Raw genomic sequence first — 24,627 nt, 5'->3', positions numbered from 1 at the left:
CTGAGTATCACAAAGTTTCTCTATCATTTCCCACATTTCATGACCTAAGTTTAAGTCAGATTTCAGAACAGATTTTTTAAATATTAGGTAGACAGAGGGAAGAACAAACACCTGCAGTAGCTGAATTATGCTATTTACAGTGGCATTAGACATTCACAGTCATTATAGGAATACTGTGCTTTATGATCCTTGTGATTTACTGGGAGAATAATGCAAGATTTGCAACATTTTATGATGCACTTGCCAATATCCTCCTCAGGCTTTGGATTTAAGGTGCTACTGGGAACTAAGCCAGGACAAACAATGCAAGTTGGCCACACTGGTCATGTCCTGTTTGGTACCTGGCATGATATTGTGACAACAGATACCACATCCCAAATCCCCTTCACTTTGGAGATAAGAGTTCAAATGGACAGTTTTATTTAAGTGGATTTACAGTGCTACTGCTGGAGATAATTACTCAAGGCCTGAGTACACAGTGAAGAGCCTCCAAGTATTAGGAAGAGGCATACCATCAAGATGTTACATATAAAATTATCACAACCCTCCTTGAATCTGACATGACTTTGATAGTTTTTGCTTCTCTTGGTCATTTTAGACAACTTAAAACACTCTTTTTACTATCTACTTTTACTAAATTCTACAAGCAAATCTCATCCTGCTGACAACTCGTAGGCCTCCCTAATCTCCAGGAGATGCTGTGCCTCAAAAGCTCCTGCTGTGTTGAGGTCAGCAGTCATGCTGGTGACAGCTCTGTAAAGCACCCTCTGGAGCTCCCCAGCCCCACAGAGGACAAGGCCCTGGTTACAGATGGGGGGAGGAGAGTTGCCATATGCCAATACATGAGCAATTTTTGATTTGCAGTCAAAAGCATCCAAAAAAGTCAGTATGCAGGATTTTCTGCCATATGGAGGAATTGTGATTTGGCCTTTTCCCCAGCTGTATATCATTAAGCAAAACAGAAAGAAAAAAGGGGGGACTTTCTTTTTCTTCTGTGCAAATCTCACTCCAGAGTTCATCTTCATTTGAGGGACAGTTCATTGCTGGTACCTGGATAAGCAAGTCAGAGCAGAAGGAGGCTGTAAGAATCCGGGTGCTTGAGGACAGGGCTCTGTCCAATTCAAAAGTTTTTTTCCTAAGTCTTTTACACTTTGAACATGATTTCCTCCAGGGAAGAGGAAGAACTGCTAGAGAGAGTCAGGACTAGTTCTATAGGGCTGAGAAAGATCAGAGTAGAAAAAGAACCTCATGTTCCATGAAGGGTGCATGCAGGGGTGCATTACAGTAAAGGATGTTATTTCCATGTACTGCAGCATTTTGCACTAACAGCAATTTTGTTTGTGAGCATTGTGGTCTGTTTTGCTCGATGTGTGAGGTTTGTCTAATCTGAGACTTCACTGGGATTTTGCCCTGATCATTTTTATAGAGACTGACGTGGCATTACCATAAGGCAGACATTAGCATGGTTTAATGTTACAGAGACAATACCGTGGCTGGTGTCCAAACAGGTCACCACACCTGGGTTTAGAATTTATAAACACGGACACCTCAGAGCCTCTGGGCTTCTTTCCGATCTTCCTCGACGTAGAAAGATGTCAGGAGGAAAAAGCCTCCTCCAAAGACCCCAACAAAAGCACAGATGGCAAAGCTGTACTGCATGCTCCGGAAACTCCACTGCAACGATGGGATGTTCCTGGCCTGGATAGCGTTGGAGATCTGGGGAGGGAACGAGGCTGACATTAATCTGGAATAACACCTCCATCCTCTCCTGTTTACAGTGTGGGGCTTGAAAAGAGTAAAAGAGGCAGACAGGGATGAGAGTCTGCTCCCAAAGTTTGTCAAACCCAGTACCAAGCACACCTGTACTCCACTGCTCTCCAGCTTCCAAATGGTTGAGGAATCTCGTTGTTTTACACCTTCAGTGCCTCCAGTCATGAGGGCAGGAAAGATATTTTACCATTTCCTAGCCCATCTCTAGATTGCCAGCACAGGATGGGCAGTGACCTTTAGCATTTCTTGATCCCATTCAGTAATTTTCCACCTCCCTTATTGGCATCCAGTGGATAGAAATGGGATCAAGCAGCAATTCAGGCACAAGCAACACTCATAAGGCAGAGAAAAGATGGAAATTAACCTAAGAGTGAGGTCTGCTTTTGAGTGAAAAGGCACTTGAGGTGTTATGGAGTGACAGTGAGTAAGTGGAAGGAAGAAAATACCAGGCAGGTGCTTTTTGCACTGGTGGGAGAATGAGGTTGTAAAGGCTATAAATGATGAACTTTATTTTTGTAGACAGAAGGAAAATCTGATTTCCAGAAACTCAGTAAGATTCAACACTTGAAATTTTTTTTAGCATAAACAAAAAGATAAACGATGAAAGCAGTCATTTTTATTCTCACATTTGTTCTTGATGGTTAGAATATACTGTGTGACTTGAAATGCATAAATACAAGACTCTTCAACCTTTGCTGGGTTTCTATGATTATTTATGACAGTTTGGGAAGATAAGAGGAAGATCGACTCTAAATGGGTATCTAGGGACTACAGCAAGCATAACAGCCATGATACAAACCTAATGCATTTAATTTTAAAATGCTTAGTGAAAAAAAAATCTCTGGAGTGTAGAGGGAATGAAAACAGGCTCTGAAAAAGAAAATTCAGCCAGATTTTAAGCTAAAATTTTGGCTGAAGCAGGTTAGGAAACACTATCAGGATATGAAAGCAGAAGATTTGGTGCTTAACCAACAGCAGTCATGGGAAGTGCTGGTGTATGGGTTCACAGAACATTCCAGAGGACAATGTGGGTGCTCAATATACAGGAACCCACTTGGACACACAGCAGTTTTATTGCTGGGTTTATTGACTCTGTTCTGTGTGATGTTACATGGCTAGCTGAGATTAATCTCATCTGGATAAGCTTTTTTTTTTTGTCTTCACTCTTTTTGATGAGCTGCTCTTTAAGGTGATTTCTGCAGGTCCCACAGTGACTGGCAGGATGCAGCACAAGGCCTCAGTTCTGCCCGTGCTCCAAAGAGGGCAAAGGACACAAACACAAAGTGGGTAAGAGGCACAAACAGTTTAATCTTTCAGGTAGAAAGTTCAAATCAATAGATTGGTCAAAGGGAGAATGAACAAGACATATTTCAGCTTTTTTTTTTCATATTTCAGCCCATTTTTGCATCCCATTTCAGCCATTTTCCACAGGGATGTTGGTGGCTGTATTCCCACACACATCCAGTCAGGTAAGTGTGAGAGTCAGAGTTTCCTAACCCTAAAGAGCAAAGTGGTTTCTTCATTTGCCAAAGAAAGGAAGTCAGTAGGAGTAATCCCTCAGGGAGAGAGGCTCTCTTCTCTGCCAGACAGATTATACAGTTGAGGACAAGGGGAACCTCCTGTGTGGCTGGGCCAGCTGCAGCTGTGCAGGCATAGCTCACTTGGGCATTGCTGGCCCTGTCTAACCCTGACACTGTCAACATGGGGTAAACTTCTTTAAATAAACTCTCATACAAACAAAACTTTAAATCAACAACAAAGACTCAGTCTCCCATGTCAAGTAAAGCAGAAAACTTAAAATGGGTGCTTTGTTGGCTACTGTGTCTTAAAATTAATGAAGGAAGGAGGTGAGACTGACAGATACAGAATTAATGAACTGCACAGAGAGAGCAGTATGAGGCTGATTTGTGCAGAAGCACCTAAGTTCAAGAAAATGTAGGAAGGGCAGAGAAGTTTGAGTAATTTCTGGTTTTGAACCAGGTAGTTACTATGATTCTGTGAGTGTCTTTCAGTTTCTAGAAGTTTTACCCTAAGAAAAGCTCAGTAAGGAGAGAATTCACTTACAACTCCGATGAGGTATGGGCTGCCTGCATCTCCCAGCAAATGGCTCACCAAAATCTGCAGGGCGATGGCTGTGGACTGTCGCCTCGGTGTCACCACGTACTGAAACAAAGCACAGCCCACAGCAGAGGGAACATCAACACACAGAACTTCAGGAGTGCCCAGCTGCTTCTAGAATATCCCAGAGACATCGACAGAGCAACTTTTATTTATTTCATATTCAAACACTGTTTACTGTTCAGCGTGTTTTGCTGAGGAAAAAAAAAATCAAGAAAGGAAGACACAGGAGAAAGCCTAAACTGAGGGTGTACAGTCTACCCATATTTTTTTCGTCTCAGAACCTGCCTGGATGATGAGCATGCACACTTTGTGAACAGGCTCTGTTCACAAACAGAAACAAAAAAACTACAGTAGAAAACTCTGAGCTTGGGAAGCAGACCTGGCTATGACAGACTGTACTAGACTGGAGACTGTCAGCTCTTGGCTCTCCGAGGTTTTTGTGTCATCTGTCCTAGACTCAAATTTCTTTTACAGATAATGACAGGCTCTGTTTGAGAAATGCAAATCAAATATTGTTATGCACTTAATATATCATGGGCATTGCAAGCATGAGAAAAGCTAAATGTACTTTGGTTCTCCCAGTGCCTTGCACCACTTCCTTATTACCTTTATTTAATAACCCATATCTGCAATTACAAGAGACAGAGCAAAACTGTAACAAGAAAAATACAGGAGAAGGACAGGATGTTTCCTATAGTTTCAGGGCTCATACAAACCCTGCCTGTGCTATTACTCAGGTTCTTCTGCACAACAGAAACTGTGCTCAAGAGCTCAAGGTACTGTGGTATTCACTAGGAAAAGAAGAAACAAAAGGCACCTTCCCATAGGGACTCTGAAGTAGCCATGGGGTCCTGTCTGGCCACAGTGAGCCCAGGACCCCACACCATGGCAGGAGTGGAGATGACATGCTGAGCACCCCTCCTCTGAGGAGATCCAGCCCAGATGCCTGGACAGAGAAGCAGATGCCCCAAACAGGTAGAGTTCGCAGATCCCTCGTGCTGCCTCTGGAGGTTTCTCTCTTCAGAGACCCCCCTGCAGACTCTGCCACAGAGCTGTCAGCTAGAAAAGCAGATGGAACACACAGGCTGGAGAACACTCCTGTACCTTCCAGGGCACTTCCAAACACAGGGACATGTTGGTAGCCTTCCTAAACCCCTCCAGTTCCAGCATCTCCTACACTATTAGCTGCCAAAACCCTAAAAGACAGAGTTCCATAACCTCATAGATGGCAAACATGTTTCATAAGGAATACTCCAAGTACAGCTCCTGGTAAACCAGCAATGCAGCTACAGCACTTCTCCACCTGCACATTAGGACTGTAGTTGTACAGCAGATACCTTTGTGTTTACACTGAATAGGAGGCACAAAGGTGGCTACATGCAATGCCTCTTGATGCACCAGCCACAAAGGGAGGGAGTCCTTATCATTCAGTCAGCATCTTCCTTTGTCTTCAGCTCCACAGGTCGCAGGAGAAATTAATTCCTAGCTACATTGTCTGGCTAGTAGTGCCATGTGGGAAGAAAGAAAAGTCATTTTCATGGCAAAATAAGAACATGCATTAGCAAATCCAGCTACATTATCAGAAATCCTACCAGATCACATAGGAAATGAGGCAGAAAGCTAAATTACTGCTGTTATCTATGGCACCCTTCAGTCAAGATACAGCAGTAATACACTGAACTCATGGGGCTTCAACTGGATGAAACACAACTCCCAAATAAGATTGCCACTGAATGAGCAGACATCTACAAATTCAGCTCAATTCCATCATTTTTCTAATAAAACAATTAGTAGCATTTAGAATTCAAGAGATCCAACCCAAAGCACATTTGTGGTAATAACCTTTATGTCTGTTCCCAGGGGAACACAGCACCACAGAGCTCTGCTATGCCAAATCTTTCACCTCCCCACTTGATGTCAATTGACACGATATTGCTGGTAACCACTATATCATAAAAGAAATGGAAATTAGGAATGTTGGTCACCTGGCAGACAAGAACTTCTCTTCTAGATTTACATGGATCTAGGATATGGCAATGATGCTCCCCACAGATTTCCTGTGGACTGCAGTGTGATGCAGCGTTCCCTGAGAAAGTTGAGCCTGGAGTGATGGAACTGAACAAAAGCCCTGTTCCTCACAGGCTTTGCAGTTTGGACTGAGGAAGGAATTGAAAGAAAGAGCTGATAGTAACCATCTGCCTCATTCTCCTCACCATGTATCACCATTACCTAACTCAGTGATGTCACCTTCCTCTTTAACAGAGCACAGAATTAAAATGCAGATGTAAGAGTTCAAAGAGAAGTAAATTGAAAAACTGAAAAAAAATTGGTGACTCAATTCATGTAAAAAGAATGGCAATGGTATTTATACTTGCTTCTGGTGCAAAGAACCCCAATTATTTCAAAATAAATAGAAGATAAGTAAAAATGTCAGTCTGGACCAGTGATAGTTTTTCTGCACCTGTCCACTGCAGCAAGGCTTCAGCTCTTTTCTTATAGGATAGTTGTTTCTGACCATTCTGTGAGAATCAAATAAGAATCAAAACCCTCTTGGCTGCTGGCTGAGATTTTAAGCAAGCAGCCAATTGACTAATGCTGACTGCATTATTTACTATTTTATTAAAATTCCAGAGTGCAGAAAACTGACATGTAGAGAGCAGCACCGTGAAAGAGAACATAATGCACAGTCAGTGTCAGCAGGACTTTGCTGAAGACCCATGAAATGTCAGTAGCTCCATTCCTTCATCCCAATTAGAATGTAAAGAAAGGTTCTTCAGCTATGAAATACAAAGATAAACAGACTCCTATCAAGGCAAGGTCAGGCAGTGGAAGGAGAATTCAGTAGTGCTTCACAGCTGGTCCCTTTGGTCACCAGAGAGTGCTCAGCATTTGGCAATACACTTTCTCATCCTTTTACACAGACACTGTAATAGGGATACTTTTATCTCTGCTCAGCTTGTCCACTACTTGGGTTTAGTTAGCCAGTAGGGATACAAGCAAATTGTATATCTGAGCAACTCAGACCACAGTGCCAGTGACCTCAGGGGTAAACTTCCAGTTCCTGTGATAGCAAGGGACAGTGACCTGTGTCCCACTAGAGCCACAGGCTGCAAGGTTTTATTCCTGTCCTTCCTGTGAACTGCTATTGTGCAGTGCTACATGTTGTGCTACATATGAATGCACTCACTGTGGTTCTTAAATGAAAGATTTATTATGAGTGTGGAGTTTGCAGTAGCAATCTTCAAATAGATTTCAGCTCCCTTGGAATGAAACACTATTACATAAAATGGGAAACACTCATGTGACTCTTGCTTGGGAAGAAACAGTCAAAAATCTCTGTTCTGTCCCTTAACTTTGTGACTTCTCTCACTTCTCCTGATGGCTTTACACAATTTCCCCACTTTCAGTGCCATCTACAGCACTACTGTACCTGTACCACACTTGCGTGAACAGTCCTTGTCTCACAGGGAGCTTCCTGCTTGAAATATTTGGGTTACCATCACATCCACAGTTTTTCAGCACAGGGATCCCAAAGCAGAGAGTTTGGGTCCCTTGGGTGACCCAGTACTCTACTCCTCATAAAAAAGGGTAGTGTCAATTTAAATATTTTGTCTTATGCCCACAGGTAGCAACAAAAGAATTGTCAATCATATAAATAACTTTGGTATTTAAAACAGCTTTCTGCAGTCTGACTATTAGATATGAGCATTTCTTTGCTTATTGCACTGATAAACCATATTCAACTTGTTCATATAATGGATTATATAAAAGAAAGGTTATTTAAACTACTTGATAAGACTATAATGATCTGTGTAGTTCAGCAATCATAGTATCTGCCCCAGGGTTTACACAGACATCTATTAGTGACTGTGGAGCTACAACCCAAATGAAAGGTTGCCAAATTTTTATTTAGAGTAAAAACTCAAGTAAAATTACTAACTCCAAAAACCTTTGAAATGATAAAAAGAGGCTGCTCATCACAGTCTAGACAAACTGCGCTACAAGATGTGTGCTTTTCACATCACTCCTTTCTAAAGAAATTACTGATGACAGAATCCAAATGAAATCATGCATTGCTATTCCTTGGCTTGTGGTGTCCTGGAATTCCCAAGAGCCCCTTAAACATCACTGCTGGCCTGATGCTCTGGCAGTGTAGCAGCACTTATGAATTGGACTTGCAAGAGCTGGAATTCATCTGCACTGAGTTCTGAACTAAGGGAACTTGCTAATAGTTCATGGACTATCAATTTTGCCTCATTTGGATCATCCTTTCAAACCTCTGGAAAACAAATAGAAAACCTGATTATAGACACAAAATGACCTTTCTGGTGCAGACCATTTTCTAGCAGATATCTGACACACAGAGCTGTAGAGAAGCCCAAAATACCTGGTACAGGCAGCACTAGAGAGTACCACATGCATGAGTTCAATCCAAATCAGGATATCTTCCTGGGATTATAATAACTCGGACTACTGCACCACTGCACCTTATTGCCACTGGCATCCTTGCCTAGCAGTACATTGTTTCCAAGCAGGATAAGCTTGAGAGAGAATCCACCAATAGATTCTCTGTAGGAGCTGGTTCACCAGAAAGCCACCAGGCTTAGGAACAACATTACATTGACAAAACACTTGAAATAAGGAAATAGTTTCATGAGCACTTACCAGCAGTATGTCTGTCACAACAGCCCAATTTACAGACAAAAACAGTTCTCCAAATGCAATAAAAATCTGCAAAACAGAAAAAAGCAATGACTGTACTATATTATACTATACTATACTATACTATACTATACTATACTATACTATACTATACTATACTATACTATACTATACTAATGGGCTTGTTTAGAGAGAGAACTTCTAAAATGGAATGGACTCCAGGGAACAGCCGGTCTCAAAACCTTGCTGTCCTGTGGGAAATCCCTAATCCATCACAGATGGAGACCCAGCCATGAGGAAAAGGGGTATGGCACTGAACAGTTCTTACAGCTGTGGTCTCAGAAAATATTAACCCTTTCAGCCAGCTCTGGACAACAGATTGAAGTGGCCTGCCTAGACTAAGTGAGACCTGAGGAAAGCATTAAATTACACCATTGAGGTGGAACAGTGCTAGAAAGCAGAATCTCTTCAGAAACACAGGCCACAAAGTCACATGGCACATTATTCTTATCAACTAATTAAACTGATGGCACATTGTTACAACAGGTGCCAGCATTGTGTTTGGTAAGGTCTTGGTCAAGATATTGTCCCTGGTTGATGAAAACACAGTCTAGGAAAGTCACAGTGACAAACTCATGTTTTTGGAAGGGTGGCTTACATTCTCCAGAGGAGAACTAGATCTAGTATACCTAGAGTACCTATAAATATCCTGTAGGTAACAGATATAGATAATAAACCTAGGATATCCATACATCCTGTCGTTCCTGTTTGTTCTGTTCTGTTCATTTGTTTTCCTCTCCAAACCAGTTTGGGGAAAAAAGTTCCTTGAAGCACTGAGATAGTATAGACTATTATCCAGACATCTTTTCCTTCACAATGCTTTAGATTAGATGTAAGGAAGAAATTCTTCCCTGTGAGGGTGCTGAGGCCCTGGCACAGGACACCCAGAGAAGCTGGGGCTGCCCCATCCCTGGAAGTGTTCAAGGCCAGGTTGAACGGGGCTTAGAGCAACCTGGTCTAGTAGAAGGTGGCACTTTTAGTAGAAGGAGTGGAACTGGATGAGCTTTAACATCCCTTCCAACCCAAAATTCTGGTTCTGTGATTCTGTGATTCTCATAAAAGGTATATTTTGGTAGTTCCAAACAAATATATTGATTCACTCGTCTAATGCAGACTGGCAAATTAAACTGTTATTCTCTGCCTTTAATGACAAAAAATCCCCTGAGGAACACACTAAGAGTGGAGCTTTCTGGGACTCTGAGAAGCAGAAAAAGACAATGGCTAATTCTTCTGGGCACTCAGATCCCCACTCTTGGATCCAAAAATAATCTTCAATTTCACATTTTGCTTTGTGTACACACACTCAGACAGGAAAATCCACTTGTGTTTTCTCTTGGTGTAAAGGTGTTTTTCCACAGGAATACACGTTCCTGAGGAGTCAGAAGGAAAACCTCTTTGAACAAGCATTATTCTTAGAAGCAAAAGACCTGGAAAAGTGCCCTTTTGCAGAGAACTGTTGATTACTGTAATTTACTTTACTTGGATCCTCTTATTTATGTTAATCATGGTGATTTTGGCTGTAGAGTCACAGGAAAAAAGCACAGGAGTCTTTCCCTAGCTGTTACCAGATTATAGCTGAAATAGGGTTTACATTCGGTTCCCTCTTACAGGGATTTTTTTTGTCATTCCTAGTAAGTTTCTGTTTTCCCCTTTCCTGAGAATGGAATTTAAGTGATTTTTACTTCAGTTTGCATTGCCAAAAGCTTGACTTTGAAGATCAGCTAGTGATCTAAGGCTTTGAAAGTGAGGGCTAAATTATTCTTAGCAAGAACAGTGTATATTGTACAGTCCAAACTACACCAACCTTTAAGAATTCAGAGAGCAAAAATAAATAAGAATACTAAATTAGCCACAAAGCATTAAAAATTAACATAAGATTGAGACTTGCTTTAACTACATTTTTGCATAAGGGACATGTTTCAATGCAGCTAAATGCAGAGTTCCTATTCTCCTGTTCAATGTGAGCACTCTGCAGGACCTGAGGCACCGTTTTTGTGCTCTGACTGCCCTTTCTGCTGTACCAAGGACTGCCCAGTGTGGCTCTCACAGGTTAGACCTCAGCTATGGGAGCATCAGAGCCCAGAGCTTACCTGGATACCTTGTCACAAGTCACTGAAACCTCTCAATGGTTTAGAAGACCAGACAGAGAATTCTGCAAAAGCCACCCCTCACCTCCTCCTCCTCCTCCTTCCCATTCTCCCTAGGATGCCAAAAGACATTTTGCTAATTGTCACTTACAAAAGTGGAAAGGATGTTTGTCTGGGCCACCATCAGAGCTATGTAGAGGCACAGGGCAGAAATGAACATGCTTGTGGCACAGATCAGAGGATCAGCTTTGTTGTTTCTCTTCCTTAATCGTCTTGCAGCTTCTGCCCCAGCAATAATACCCAAAATTCCTGTCCCAATGGTGATGCCTCCAAATATTAGGCTGGTGACAAAGCAAAGGATTCAGCTGAGCATAGTAAGACTGTACTGTGGAAAAATAAATGGTGTTAGCTTGTACCTGTAGTTTCAGAAGGATCTTTAATGGGGAAGTTGAGTTTTATTCCATTTGATGTAACTGTAACATTCCTTCTGAATGGATGCAATCCCAAGCCCCAGCTGAAGCTATGGCTTTGTGATGGTGGCTGTATCCCGTGGAGAAGATATTTTCCCATTTACAGAGCAGGTGTTATGCACCCAGGCTCAAGGAGGGCTCTGCTCAGTGTGATCTGGACATGGTTTGATTTAGAGGAGACACAGTCATCGTGGTTACCCTGTGAATCAATCTACCCAGTCATCCCTGAAACACAGATGGAGTAACCTTGTATCACAATCTGCTGCCTTGGAAGAGATCCTAGCACATGGAATGAAACACATCTAAATTACAACCCTCTGGTTAGCACAGCTGAGATGAATCACTTCTCTGACTATGGGAAACACCTACCACTTCCCAGAAGAGTTCACAGAATACTGAATAGGTAACTACTGCCAAGTCTATGTAGAATTTTCTGAATCCAGAGTTTCCAATACCATTCAGCTTTGTGTGTCTCCAAATGCAAATGTGTTCTTCAGGAACCACAAGTTCATGTTTTAAAAGAACATGTCTGAATAGTTTAGAATATTCAGCTTCCAAAGGGACTTCTATGTGTGCTTTCATCTCTGTCCCAGTGAGACCCCCCCAATGACAAAGCAAGTCTCTCACACAACATCAGTGGTGCCACTGCACCATAATTCTCTGAAGGCAAACAGGGACAGGACCAATATATTCTGAGCATAAGCACTTCTGAATACTTTACATGGTAAGTTCTGTACATTTTCCTGAGCTTTTTCTAACTGCAAAGTAACCAGCTGGGTTATGATCTGTTCTTTTAAACTACAGCACATTCACTTCTTAATTTCTTTCTGGCTGATTAGGAAGAACTCAATAATTCTACAAGAAAAAAAAAAGGTCTTACTATGCTAGATAACAAACTTCAAGCAAATTTGTACTCTCCCTGCAAGTTCTTCGGGATTCTGATCCATCACTGACTATAGCTTGATAGTGACATTATAGATTATCACTAGGCAGAACAATCTCAGAGATTTCTTCAAGAGAGGCAAGTTCCAAGGTGACATTAGCTGATTGAAGCATTCATGGATTTGTGTTTAGAATATTCATGTACTGTAAACTGTAGTTGAAACAAACCTGCAGCTGGAATAAAAGAGAATGGCCAAAACTAAATCCAAGCACAGTTCAGTTGATACTAGGAAAGTACAGAAGCCTAGTACTGGGGAAAGGCTCCTATGAGATCTTTTAGGGCCTGAGAACGCTCACTTATCTCTCAGATCTGTTCAAAAGTGTTTGCACAAAGGCCTGAACAAAAACTCCACATTGCATATTTATCTTCCTTGAAAGGATTGGGACTTGAGTCAGTTGTGGTGCCATTTGAGTCTGTGTTTCCAAGGAGTCTAAGTGATACAGTCCTGATCCTTAAACAAAATCTGAAACTGCTGAACAGCCAGAGGGGAAAACATCTTTAAAGTATCCCTGGGTAGGTTTGGCAATGTGCAGCTCAGTTCCTCCAGCACCATCAGGTCTGACATAATAGTTTATATTCTGTTTCTTTACATCCCCTTGGAATAACAGTCCAAAACCAGCCTTCTGCTGCTTCTGGCATGAGCTTATGCCAAGGTTATATTTAAAGCATCCTATAAGAAGCAGTACATGAGGTTAAACTATCAGATGCTCTGTTTCACTTCCCTGAAGACCATGTCTGCTCTAACAACACTGTTGTGGAATAATAATTCAGAAGTGGATTAGAAAACAAACTAGAGGCCAACACCTTCAGCTTAACAAAAAAGGTACTTAAACTGCTTCTATGAACAGATACAGCCAAACATCTTAAACTCTTCAATTTCCCTCACCTGCCTACCCTGAGCCAGACTCCTGTGTTTCACTCCCTTCCCACTAATGTTCATTGATAAGTAATGTGCCACTGGTGGCATCCATGGAAGGACAATTCATTTCCCATTGAAGGATTTTGGGATGACTCTTCAATCAATTTGATTTTGCTGCAACTCAGAAATCACTTCTGAGTTGACTCAGTTATCCCATTGCAGAAAAACAGAAAAATCCCATTAGCAGAGGACACATTCAAGGTGTGATTACTGCTCTTCCCTTTAATTGTCTTTACCTGGAAAGGCCACACAGTAAGCACTTAGTTCTTTGAAATCCATTGCAAAAGCAGAGACTGAAACAAGACTTGGGATACTTCCCAGACAAAGGGATTACTTGTATGGAGATCACTGACAGGGAGTCAGTCCCAGTGCTCACTGTTACTGAGGGAAGCCATGAAGACTCAAGGGGAATATTGAATACGTATTTGTATTCTGGACAACACACTGTGAAGAAAAAACTCTTCCTTGGTGGGGAAAAGGGACCTACAAAAAGGTGTGTTATGATTACTTCAAAGTGTTCTACTAGTGTCAATTCCTCTTCTTATATAATATTTGATACTATTCATGAATCTTCTTTGGTCTGGACATGCTCTGTAGCTGGCAGCTATTCACAAGATCCTGGTTTGATGTGATGGTATGATACTACATCAAAATCATCAACCTTTCTTCAAGCTGGGAGCCACAATGAACTCATCAACATGGCAGGGATTATAAAACCAGAATAAGAAGATAATAGACAAATTACTAAAACACAGGATTTGAATATACTTAAATGGGATTTAAGTAGGTTGTCAACTAAAACTCCTTGCTAAAGCTGCTCCTTTTTCCCCATAAGTGTTGCTATTACTACTTCTCACTTTACTTAAATAGGGCTGACAGCATCTTTCCAGTTAACTGAGTGATTATAAACAAACTAACAAAGGGGAGTGTCAGATACCTGGGAGCAATTTAACATTCACACCCCATTGCCTTCACAAGAAGTGCTCAGTCACATCCTCCCTTCCCCCTTTGGAGCTGTTATTGAGCCCTGAGCAGTGTTTGCAGGTATCCTCCCACAGGCACAGCTCACCTGTTAGATGAATTGCACGATTCTTGGAGACATGGTGGGACAATGCCCTGGACAACCTGAGCTCTGTACAGAAACAGTGGCATCCACATTCCCAGGGCTCCAGTGACAAAGGCCATGGCAGTCAGACCCAGTGAGGAACAGACAAAACTACAGCTGAAAGACAAAAGAAAACAACTGAGAGATATTAGAAAGAATGGTGTTTGAGGAAAAAGGGAAAACTTACCTGCAACACCCAGAATTTCAAGCAATAACAAAACAATTCATTCAGACATCTTGTAATCAAAATCTGCTCCCTTGAATATCTGAACTCTGATCAGGCTTTATTATGAAAGGCAACAATAAAATACTAATTAGACCAAAGGGTATGACCTACTGATTTCAAGTTAAATCCTGGTCTCTTGCAGACTTCATGCCAACTTCTGCCAAAACAATTGCTGTGATTTTTTTGATAGCAGAAGTATAACAATAGAGAGTGAGCAAGAATTTAATGGCTTAGTAGCTAAAGGAAAGGGTTCTATGTGCAAGTCTAAATGTCTCAGGGTTTTCTATAACCAATATAAATGAGAATAATGTCTGGGTCTTTTGAACTGTTAAGTTTCAGTGGCTGAAGCACTCCTTAACTCTGAGTAAGTAAAAATAGACTCAATCTCCACAGCAAGTTTCAGACAAAAGGAGAAGCATTTTTGAAAACTATCAAACCTCGTGTCCTTCCTGCCCTATTCTAGGAGAAAATCAAATTTTTTGCCAGACTCTTTGTCATTAATAGTTCAGGAGAAAAACCCCTCTGAGGTCAAGAGGGATGTATGAAATCTTAAGACTGCTGCAAATGATCAGATGACCACCAAATCAGAGGATTTGTTAAGAAATGAACCTAATTCTCCATTTTCTAAAGATAAAGTGCTCTTGGACTTGATTAAAAGTGGAACCACATAGTTTATTGTCAGTATGTCTTTACACTTTGGAAATCAATTGCCCAAGGAAAAGAAAATGGGAATCAGTTGCTAAAGGAAAAGAAAATGAAAAAATATTTTTACACTGGAACAGCTCTATAGGAAAGCAACTTTGGAGATAGTCTCGTTGAAAGGCTCATTTTTGATTCAGGAAGTTTTTTATTATTCACTTCAGGATATAGTGCCTACAAATTGTGATCCTACAAAACCCATCTCTAGCGTACCTGCTGTTGAGGATGTAAAGAGGCAGCAGATTTAGCGGGCAGTCAGAAAACGCTGGATCGTCTGGAAGAACGCTCCAAAGACAAACAAGGTCCCAGGAAAGCAAGTGTTTAAAGGAAAAGGATGGGGAAAGCAGCCTGCGGGCAGCGGCAGCGCGGAGCCGGCTCTGGCGCAGCTGCACAGCGGCACCTGCTGTTCCCAAAGCCGCTGCAGCGAGGAACCTGCTCCAGTCCGCGTTTCACTCCGTCCTGCGGGGCAGCTGCAGCTTTCATTTTTGTGTGCTTAAAAAGATGTTATCTGCCAGCCACAGCTCAGCCCATCAAAACATATGGACAATTACTTTATAAACCATATTGGGGTCCCACAAACTCTGACCTCGTGCACAGCAGGCTCCCAAATACCACAGAGTGCCTGTGACATGCTAATCCAACCTTCCTCAGGCACTAAGAATTATAAACAAATTTACACCAGAAAATTATGCAGTTTTAGTAATTCAGCTTCCATAGGGAAGGGAAAATTTAGTAGAAAATAGAGCTATGGATTTTAATAGGAGCAAACTGCCATCATAACTTTGCCCTCCCCCTCCTTCTCAAAATGGGAGAATAGAAGAATCAAATAAATGTTTTATCTCTTTTGTAGCATTCCTGTAAAAAAGTAGAAGAAAGATTTTTATTCATGGTGTTTCCATTCTCTTGCATACAGCATGTGGCTCAAAGGAGCTAGGCAGGATTCCATGGACATATTCCTTCTAATGGAATGGTGACTCCTCAACAGAGAGAACCTTTGTAGCTCAAACCACTTACTTCTTGACAAGTGATCCCACATCCTGACACCAAGTGGTCTTGGCAGTTCTGTGTACATCTGGCTTCTCATCTGCTCTGCATATCGTGCCAGAGATGCTCCTTGCTCTGTGTGCTGCTGCCTTTCTCTGGATCCTGTGAGGGACCAGTAAAATCAGGAGAAGCAGTGCCAGTCCTCCCATGCAAGGAGTTACCTGTAGACACAAGGGTGGTTAGATCAAAGATACCTGTTTTCTTATAGTGAAGCAATTCCAATTGCATTAGAACCACTATCAGAAAATTGCAGATATATTCAGAAATAGATGTATGCTGGTTTTGGCCATATTTGTAAAGAAAAAGAGTGACTTTGGTGACTTTGAAGGGCATACAGATACATGATCACTCTTCCCTCTGATTTTAAAGAAAAACTTGTAAAGAAAGAAAACTGTGCTGTAGTATTCTAGCCACAAACACAAGAATCACTGATGCAGTCACCAGTGTTACCTGAATAATATCAGTGTTACTCCAGTAAATATTCTGCCCCACTCACCTGCATTTGCTAGCTGATTTTGTATGCAAGGCATGAGGCTCTAACAAAGTACTTCGAAAGCACTGGGTGTCTCAGTAAGAGACATCATGATGACCAGAACAGAACAGAAAACTGGTGCTACCAGTATAATGACCATTTAACCTTCAAATTTCTCTGTTTGAGGAGGTCTTGGTGCAGTGACAACCATTCTAAATGTGCCCTCAGGTAAGAGGAACATCAGCACCTGCCCTGGCTGCTGTACAATTTCACCTACACCTATCAGAGCTAGGCAGAAATGTGCTACTTGTCCTGCAGGAAAACTTCTCCTAAACATCGCATTCCTGACCTGTCAGAGGGTAGGAAGTCCTTCCACTGCTCACCTTCAACACAATGAACATAAAGAATCCAAACCCCAGTGATGATTTTGATGTTAGAGTGAATGAAAGTGAGACTCACCCTGAATGCCCAGTGCCAGTCACCTGTGCTTTCTGCCATGCCAGCTGCCAGCATATAACCACAACCACTGTAAACAACAGAAAGGAATGATCAGTAAGCACCAGTGAATTTTGGGTGGCTGAAATGACATGTCTGGCCAGCTAAGAAGAACACACAGAAGTGTTCTGTCTCAGTTTTTTCTCTTATTTCTTAGAGAAATAACCCTCATGGTCTGTGCTAGTTTGCTTGCCAACCAGTATTAAAAAGAGAGTCTAACTTCCTCAGAGCAGACTTGGGATGATGACAGTAATGTCCCAGATTCCCCTTGGAATACGTATTCTGTAGAATAACACTGCAAACTCGGATCAAAGAGCCCATAAAACATTTTATTACCTACTCCCTTCTGTGCTAGCCACAGGAATTATGCCCTGCAGGAATTTCTTTAGTTTTAATCTGCCTTCTGGGCCCAGTCTAGGCTGCCTGCTCTGATACAGAGTATGCCTCTAAACCATTTGAAAAGCTCTTCTCCACCTTTTCTTCAGACACAATGTCAATTTAACTAAGAGAGGAGAGGGGAGTGCAGCTCTTCCTTGGGAGATATTTAATGGAGGATTCTTGAAAAATCTGTCGAACAAACTAATATCTAAAAGCTTTTGTCTTCCAAAACACAGAAATAAATTACATACTCTCATGCACATGCTTTTTTTAGCATTGATTCAATATTTTATTCAAAGCCAGAGTTTCCAGAGTCTAGATTCTCCTTAAAAATGTTTGGGGGGAAAAGTAATCTTTTTTTAAGGTAAGTAGAGAAATACACCTAATCAGCTCTATTCAAACTTGCTGAGGAAGTGACAAATCCCTTTGCAAGAGCCAGTGTAGAAATACATCAAAATAAATCTGATTAGGGCTCAGGGTATATTGAATTGCAGGTGTGGTCAGAAATTTCAAAAGGCCACTGTAAGAAAACCAACCTTCCCACTGGAATGAAGATGTAGAAGATAGATAACACTGTGGTCCTTTTTCCTTCCTCAAACAGGTCTGCAATGATGGTGGGTGCTATAGTGGAGTAACTGGCAGAGCCAATGCCAACCAGTCCTCGTGAAAGAACAAATATCTTGTAATGCTGCAGGGAAAAGACATAGTCAAAAGAAATCCATGCAAGAAAGAAAGCTCGCTGTTAAAGAGTGGAATTTTAGTGGATGAAATCTACCAGATGAAATCAGAATTGAAGTGCCTTTTGCCTTTGTATTTCCTCCACTCACACCTGCTCCCCTCACATCTCACTGCTCAGCTTTTTCTGCACAGCAGTGACTTCTCAGAGTGACACCCAGAGGGAATTTCACAACAGGGTGGATAGAGAACATGTAAACCAACAAACCAAAAATAAAATCCCATCAATTGCAACAATAATATGTGGGTTCTCTATTGCCTAGGCTGGACTCAGTGTCCTATAAAGCATTCCTGCATGGAGTATATTTAGTCCAGGATTAAGGCTTGGGAAATGAGTGGTTACTGATGCTTTCCCAAATGTGAGTAGAGAAGGACTCTATAAAGTCCTGCAAGTTGTATGCAGATTATTTTCATAGCACCCTCTAAAAAAGCAACATACCGACTCAGTGATGAATGAGCTCCCTAAGGTCACACCAGACCAGAAGAAAATACCAGCTCCAAGGATGATTTTCCTATTGTAGCGATCTCCAAGGTACCCAAAGATGGGAGCAGCCAGCATGTAACACAAAGTGAAGACTGAAAATCCAACAATGAATAAAGACAGTATTAGTCCAATTATTTTTGTCATACGTACTGCTCACCCCTCAGATAAACTCAGGTTATTTTTTAGGGCAAGAATTAAAGGCAGGCTGAGTTTGTAGGACTAGGAGGGGAATTGATATTTGGAAAAAGACAAATGAAGACTCAAAATATCTATACAACAATAAAATGTGTGTGAATTACTCAACTTCTGTATTTCTTGAAAAATCATTTGTCTTCTGTGATTCACATACCGTGGGATTTTTGAAGGACCCGACTGGAGTCTGACTTTCAGTTTTGCATTGTAGTCAGCCTGCCCACAAGTGGAAGTGAGCAATAGCACAGACAAGGAGGAACTAGAAGAGGTAAGTAACTGGACTGTGTTTTAGGAGCTGACCACAGAGGGGTAAGGCAAAGCCAACTGTCTGAACTGAGGAGATTTTCTTACCTGTTTGCAGCAGACCTGTCTTCCCATCGCTAAGCCCAAAGTATTTCTGTATATCCAACAGGATCCCTGCAACAGAGGCAGACATTCAACAGCAGCAAAGTATCCTGCTCAGCCCTGCTAACTGCCAACTCAAAAACAGGGCATGCAAGAACTGCAGGACATTTAGTTTTTAGTTCAGGTGTAAGCCATTACTCTACCACAAGATGTACAGAAAATTAAAAATTCTTATCCCTATACATAAAATTAATGATCTTCCACTATAAGGGTCTTATGAGAGTCAGTTTACACATCTGTTCTGCTTCTTCTGCACCATTAGCACCTAACTACATGAACAAATTACAGTTCAAAGTTTAATGGACACAATTGTGGAACAAAACGGTGGATGTTAAGACAAAAAGGTCATTTTTTTCTCTATTCCATGCCAGAGCTGCAGATCTTCCTCTCATCTATCTTGTATTTACAATTTACACTGCTGAAAACCAATTAAAAATTGAAGATACTGCTTTGAAAAAACATACCTGTACTCCAGTGTTGAAAGATATCAATTAAAAAAGACATTTACTTCTCATGCCACTTCAGTTTTGCCAAAATAGATAAAGTCATAGCATTGTTAACAGGGTGAAACCACCACCATGTAAGAGAACAAATTCTGTGTAATTTCTCTGCTGTGCTCACAGGAGCTCATCTGGAGCAGAAGGGAGTGGGTGAGGTCAGCAAGAGGCAGCTCTTCTCCCACAGTTTTACATGTTATGCTATGAACTACACTGCTCCAGCCACTTAAAAGCAATGTGGGATCAGCTAATTTAAAGGTAAATCCATGTTCTCCCACAGTCCCCATGGCTGCAGCATCAGTCCACTCATTATTTACTGATGTGACTTCAAGTCACTGTAGATCAAGGTCCAGCCTAACAGCAGCTCCAGAGGTTTACAGTTGTTTTTCAGTGATTCTTGAACATATTTTATATTTTGGGGTTTTCTAATGGTTTCAAAAGTTTAAATGAATGATTTAATTCAAACATTTTGCATCATTAAAACAGGACAATCAATTGTATCCTTCCTTTCTGGCAGCCAGTGATCAATGCTCAGAAATACTGTATTATAGGAATTCAGGTTTGGTCTCACAGAGTATTTAGAACAAATCACAGCTAACAAGACTTGAACAGAACCACAACTTCATCTCAAACTAACATTCACATTGAGCACCATTAAAATGTCATCCCCTCCACCTAACTAAAATAACTGACCCTGCTATTTCCTGGCAAATTACAAAGCATTGATTTGAACAGCTTGGTGGACAGAAAAGAGGGGAAAGGTCTGCATGGACACTAGTTTCAACAAACTGAAATCAGCAGACAATTAAGGGGAAGAGCTTGTTTTCTGTGATGCAAACACTGTCAAAGCCTGTGAACAAAACTATCCGGAAACCACAACTTTGTAACTGCTGCCAGTTTACTTCTAAGGAGATACTCACACCTCCCCTTCCCCCTGTTCCTGTTAGCTGGTATCTGACAACATGGTCATACACTTGGACAGCCAAACTCAAATGCACCGTTGCAAGAATTTTGCAGTGGCACTGAATTCTAGCAGGTGAACAGTGTATTGCTGTGGTATAAACAGCAGCTTACAGACTTCCCCCATGGCCCAGGGGTCATAGAACTAAGTAAAAAGTGCTTTAGTCATATAGTATAATTAAAGGAGATGTTTCAAAGGCCTGGACACTATTCCTGCCTCTGTTCTTGAATTCTTGTCCCTGAAGGTACCTCACTCATAGGAGCATGTTGGGAAAATTTTAAGCTCTTATCAGGTTTAGGAGTCCCTGAATAGTTCAAAGCCTGGAATGAGCCAAATGGCTTCTTGATCTTAACCCTTCCAAGAGGATACCATTCTAGCATCCAAGCTCTTCCTTGAAGATATTTTCATCCTCTTCTGTCCCCTGCCCTTCTCCAAGAAAAGTTACTTGACAACAGAAGGCATACACAGAATTTTTTCACTGACAGCCTTGCAGAGTCATTCAGCATGCACTCCTACTGCACTCCTACTTGCTTCCTTCCCTCTTGTGTTGTTAAAAGGCACTCAAAAAACCAAGCTCAAACTCCTAAACCCACTACAGTCTCCATTTTTAAAGATACTGACTGAATGTCCTAAATTTCTGAATGGTCTAAGTAGCAAAATAATCACTTTGTATACTGTAACTATTTGTATTAATTCCAAATTTAATAATACATCTTTTCATTTTTTTCAAGGTTTTAAAACATTTCTGTTTCTCAGGCCTCATATTTTACTCAGAAGTAAAATACAGCAAGCTCACATGTGCTTCCCCTATTTTCTAAATCAGATCCCTGGAAGCATGGTAGATCCTTAGGAGTAATACTAAATAGAAGAATTTACACAGACCACAATTTATATGTGAGAAAAACCCCATAGTTTCCCTCCAGTTTACTCTAAGCTACTCTTGGTTGTTTTCAGCTAGGGAAAAAAATCATTAAAAATTATATTTTGGAGGAAGGATATTATTAATTAGATAACAAGTCATAACTTGGGTAGGGGAAAGCTTAAGGAAGTGAATCTCTGTTCTTTTTCCACAATCGTTCCACTCTTCATTGCAGAAATCACACTACTGCTGGCAGCTCACAAGGAAGTTCAGCCTCCCCAGAGCAAATTAACATGGATAACTAAGTTATCACAAAGATGACATAGTTTTTGAACTTGTAATGGAGGTTATAGCATCAGTATCCTTCAGATAAAGGAATACCACATAGAATCTACTAGATACTAGCAAAGAAAACCTTGTAAACTGCTGTGTACAGTAAAGAGAAGCTCCCGAGTCAAATCTCTGTAGAATCCAGCCACAAAAATGGACCAGTTGCTCTGTATGGTAAAGTCTGTTTATGAGAGACATAGATTTTAAAGTATTATTTTATTTTTATAAGCATTCTAGTAACTATTAATATCTAATAAATCACTCCTAGGTCTTTCCAGATTTATAATTGGAAGTTTCATTAAGAGTATGATCAACAGGCTAAAGCAGATAAATGAGAAAAAGACCTAAAGCATATCCTTACTTTAGAAACATTTGTAGAGTTTAGAAACATTTGTAGAACTGTTAAGAACTTAAATTTCTTTTTCTTTAGAAGAGTAAAATGGGTTCTCACCTGGCACAATGAACCAATCAATGAAATTTATTAAATTCCCAAAGCACAGCACGGCAACTACCAGGCAATCCCTCTTTGCTGGATTGTTCTTTGACACAGACACTGATGGACATTGTGTTCCATCTGCTGCAGCAGTTCCATAATTCTGTCCCTCAAGTAGTGCCTGGAGGAGCAAGTCTGTGTCCTCATCTTCACAGGGGGGTTGCATGTTTGCAGTGCAGACACTCAGCAGGGATGATAGAGCATTTCCTCATACACAATTGATGTGTTGGGCCTATGAGGAACTTCAATCACTACGGTCATTTCCGGCACCGAAGCACAGCCACTAAGAACTGAAATTAAATGTTCCTTGCAGTCAGAAGAACTTACCAAAAAAAAACCTGCAGTGCTGTGTTTTGCAAAAGTGCTGAAGACCATGGCCTTGAAGACAAGGAAAAGTAAATGTAAACAAAAGCAAAGTAATCCATTGTGCACCCAAGAACTAAAACAACTCTGCAGTGATCTCACAGCAACTACAAATGCAAAAATAATATTCTTTGTTGTCGGTGAGTTGCCAGAGCTAAAAAGTTTTTCTACAGAAGAAAGTGACAGAAAGAGAGAAAGAAAGAAAGATAGAGAGAAAGAAAGAAAGAAAGAAAGAGCGAGCACCAACACCCTTTAAAACAGGGCTGTGGCTTCCCCTTTCTGCCTCAAAAAACAGGTCCAAAGGGGGAGGAGGAGAGGGCACAGGAAGGCATTCTTGTTCTTTTGGTGCATACAGACACCTTTATCTGCCTTCTTTCTCTGTCCACTCACATTTTAAAAAGTGTTCAGTCACATGTCTTTTGAGCTTAGTTTGTGGATTACCAATTTCAGAAGATAATTTATTTTTTGCATCCTGTTAAGAAAATTTAAAGTGAAAATTACCAGCAAACTAAGAGTTTAAGAGTGAGGCAGTTAATTTGAGTAAGGAGTGCTTATGGCTTATGACTCATGTATGAAGACACAGGTCTGTGGTTGGGCTTTTTTTAAGAACTGGGTATTTCACACTTTAGACTGAAAAACAAAATAGCACCTACCATTCTTGGCCCTCTTGCAAATGCAGACTCCTTTTCTTCCACGTGTTCAACACTAGTATTTAATTCTATCTTCTCTTTATCTCCCTTTTTCTCTGCTGTAGACCACAGAATGCTCTCTGAGCAATGTATTATTTATCCGTACTATCCTAGTGCTTAACTAAACCAGCGAAGTCAAGAGTTCCTTGGAAGTTCTTGGAAGCAATAAAGAATCAACACAATTTTGTAGAAATTGAGATTTTTATCTCCAACCCCAGCCGTGGACAAAGGAAATCCCGAAATCCCGATTTCCATTCCCAATTCAAACTCCCCGGACGAGTCGGAGCCTCGCTGTGCCGCTGGGTGGTGCCCCAAGCCCGCTCCCTCCTGTCCTCCGCATCCTTTCCCGGGAATATTTTCCATCTTTGCTTCCCAGCCACAGCCCAGACCTTGTAAGGAAGGCCTCACGGGCAGCTTAACAGGGTTTAACTCTCACTTTGGGTAGTTTAAATGTCTCTTGATCCAAGCGTCCTCGGAGTTATCCAGGGCACATCCCATACTGCTCTCAATTGCCATCCACTGCTCGACCTGATGTTTTGAGATGGCCAAAAGCAGGTTTTTAACTATGACTGCTGTGGCAAGAACACGATTCTGCTTTCATAGAGCAGAATTCCCGAATTCCAAATTTTCCAAAGACAGAGTCAGATTAAACAAAATGTTCCCCACAAACACAAAACCATCAATTCTAAACACTTCTTTTAATCCCCTTTTTGCCCTTCATTAAAGTTTCCAGATACCACTTCATGCTTTTTGTTGCTGTACTACCTGGCCACTGGTGCCATCGCCTCTGTCTACACATCCCCCTTCTCCCTCTCCCGAGGTCAAAAGCCACCTCCTTCCAGCACTCTGGCTTTCACTGCTGGGTACAAATGGTTTTTACAAAGGGCCCCTGTGACTGCCTTCTTCTGTCACCTCCATCATTCCTTGATAGCCTCTCTGCCTTAACTGTGTGCTTGTCCTGCTCTCCAAGCACAACTTTCATGTTTGTCCAGACCACACTGCACCAAAAACTTCCACCAAAATTTTGTGACAACTCACTTTTGCATTGTGGGCATATAGAATGCCACTATACAATACAAGTCAACTTTTGCTAAGCAATATCACAGCTCATTTCTTTATAGCAAATTAAATTTATTCCTTATTTGTTCTGTCAGCCAGGTAGTTCCTT

General features: G+C 41.2%; 1 protein-coding gene across 2 annotated transcripts; it reads right to left on the bottom strand.

Annotated features, from left to right (window-relative positions):
• LOC102102381 (SPNS lysolipid transporter 3, sphingosine-1-phosphate (putative)) lies at window positions 1–22,718 on the bottom strand. 2 transcript variants are annotated; one of them, XM_088066154.1, is made up of 12 exons: window positions 22,366–22,718; window positions 19,214–19,279; window positions 18,626–18,762; window positions 17,988–18,139; window positions 17,038–17,104; window positions 16,077–16,267; window positions 14,102–14,254; window positions 10,852–11,041; window positions 8,557–8,622; window positions 3,835–3,933; window positions 1,548–1,716; window positions 1–1,050 (listed from the first exon to the last, which is right to left on the bottom strand). In XM_088066154.1, exons 1-11 carry the CDS (start codon window positions 22,571–22,573, stop codon window positions 1,549–1,551), a joined length of 1,497 nt encoding a protein of 498 aa, XP_087922280.1. In that variant the 5' UTR covers window positions 22,574–22,718; the 3' UTR covers window positions 1–1,050; window position 1,548. The 2 variants fall into 2 exon arrangements, with proteins under 2 accessions (XP_087922280.1, XP_005526033.1); XM_005525976.3 differs by lacking the exon at window positions 1–1,050 and having other exon boundaries at window positions 1,451–1,716.
• Window positions 22,719–24,627: the final 1,909 nt, after the last annotated feature.

Source organism: Pseudopodoces humilis, chromosome 23, assembly GCF_049639895.1.
Source record: "Pseudopodoces humilis isolate 2021_Gansu_Grassland_sample_001 chromosome 23, ASM4963989v1, whole genome shotgun sequence".
In the NCBI taxonomy this organism is placed as follows: domain Eukaryota; kingdom Metazoa; phylum Chordata; class Aves; order Passeriformes; family Paridae; genus Pseudopodoces; species Pseudopodoces humilis.
The sequence above is the reverse complement of the archived record's forward strand: the minus strand, read 5'-3'. Positions and strand labels throughout refer to the sequence as shown.

What these genes read in the sequence shown, in the direction of transcription:
- LOC102102381 (XM_088066154.1), bottom strand. Translation starts at nt 22,573, where the DNA reads ATGCAACCCCCCTGTGAAGATGAGGACACAGACTTGCTCCTCCAGGCA. An exon ending in ACTGGCACTGGGCATTCAGG is followed by an intron (nt 16,268 to 17,037) that starts GTGAGTCTCACT and finishes TTGTGTCTACAG; the next exon opens with GTAACTCCTTGCATGGGAGG. An exon ending in GCCCATACCTCATCGGAGTT is followed by an intron (nt 1,717 to 3,834) that starts GTAAGTGAATTC and finishes TTCCCTCCCCAG; the next exon opens with ATCTCCAACGCTATCCAGGC.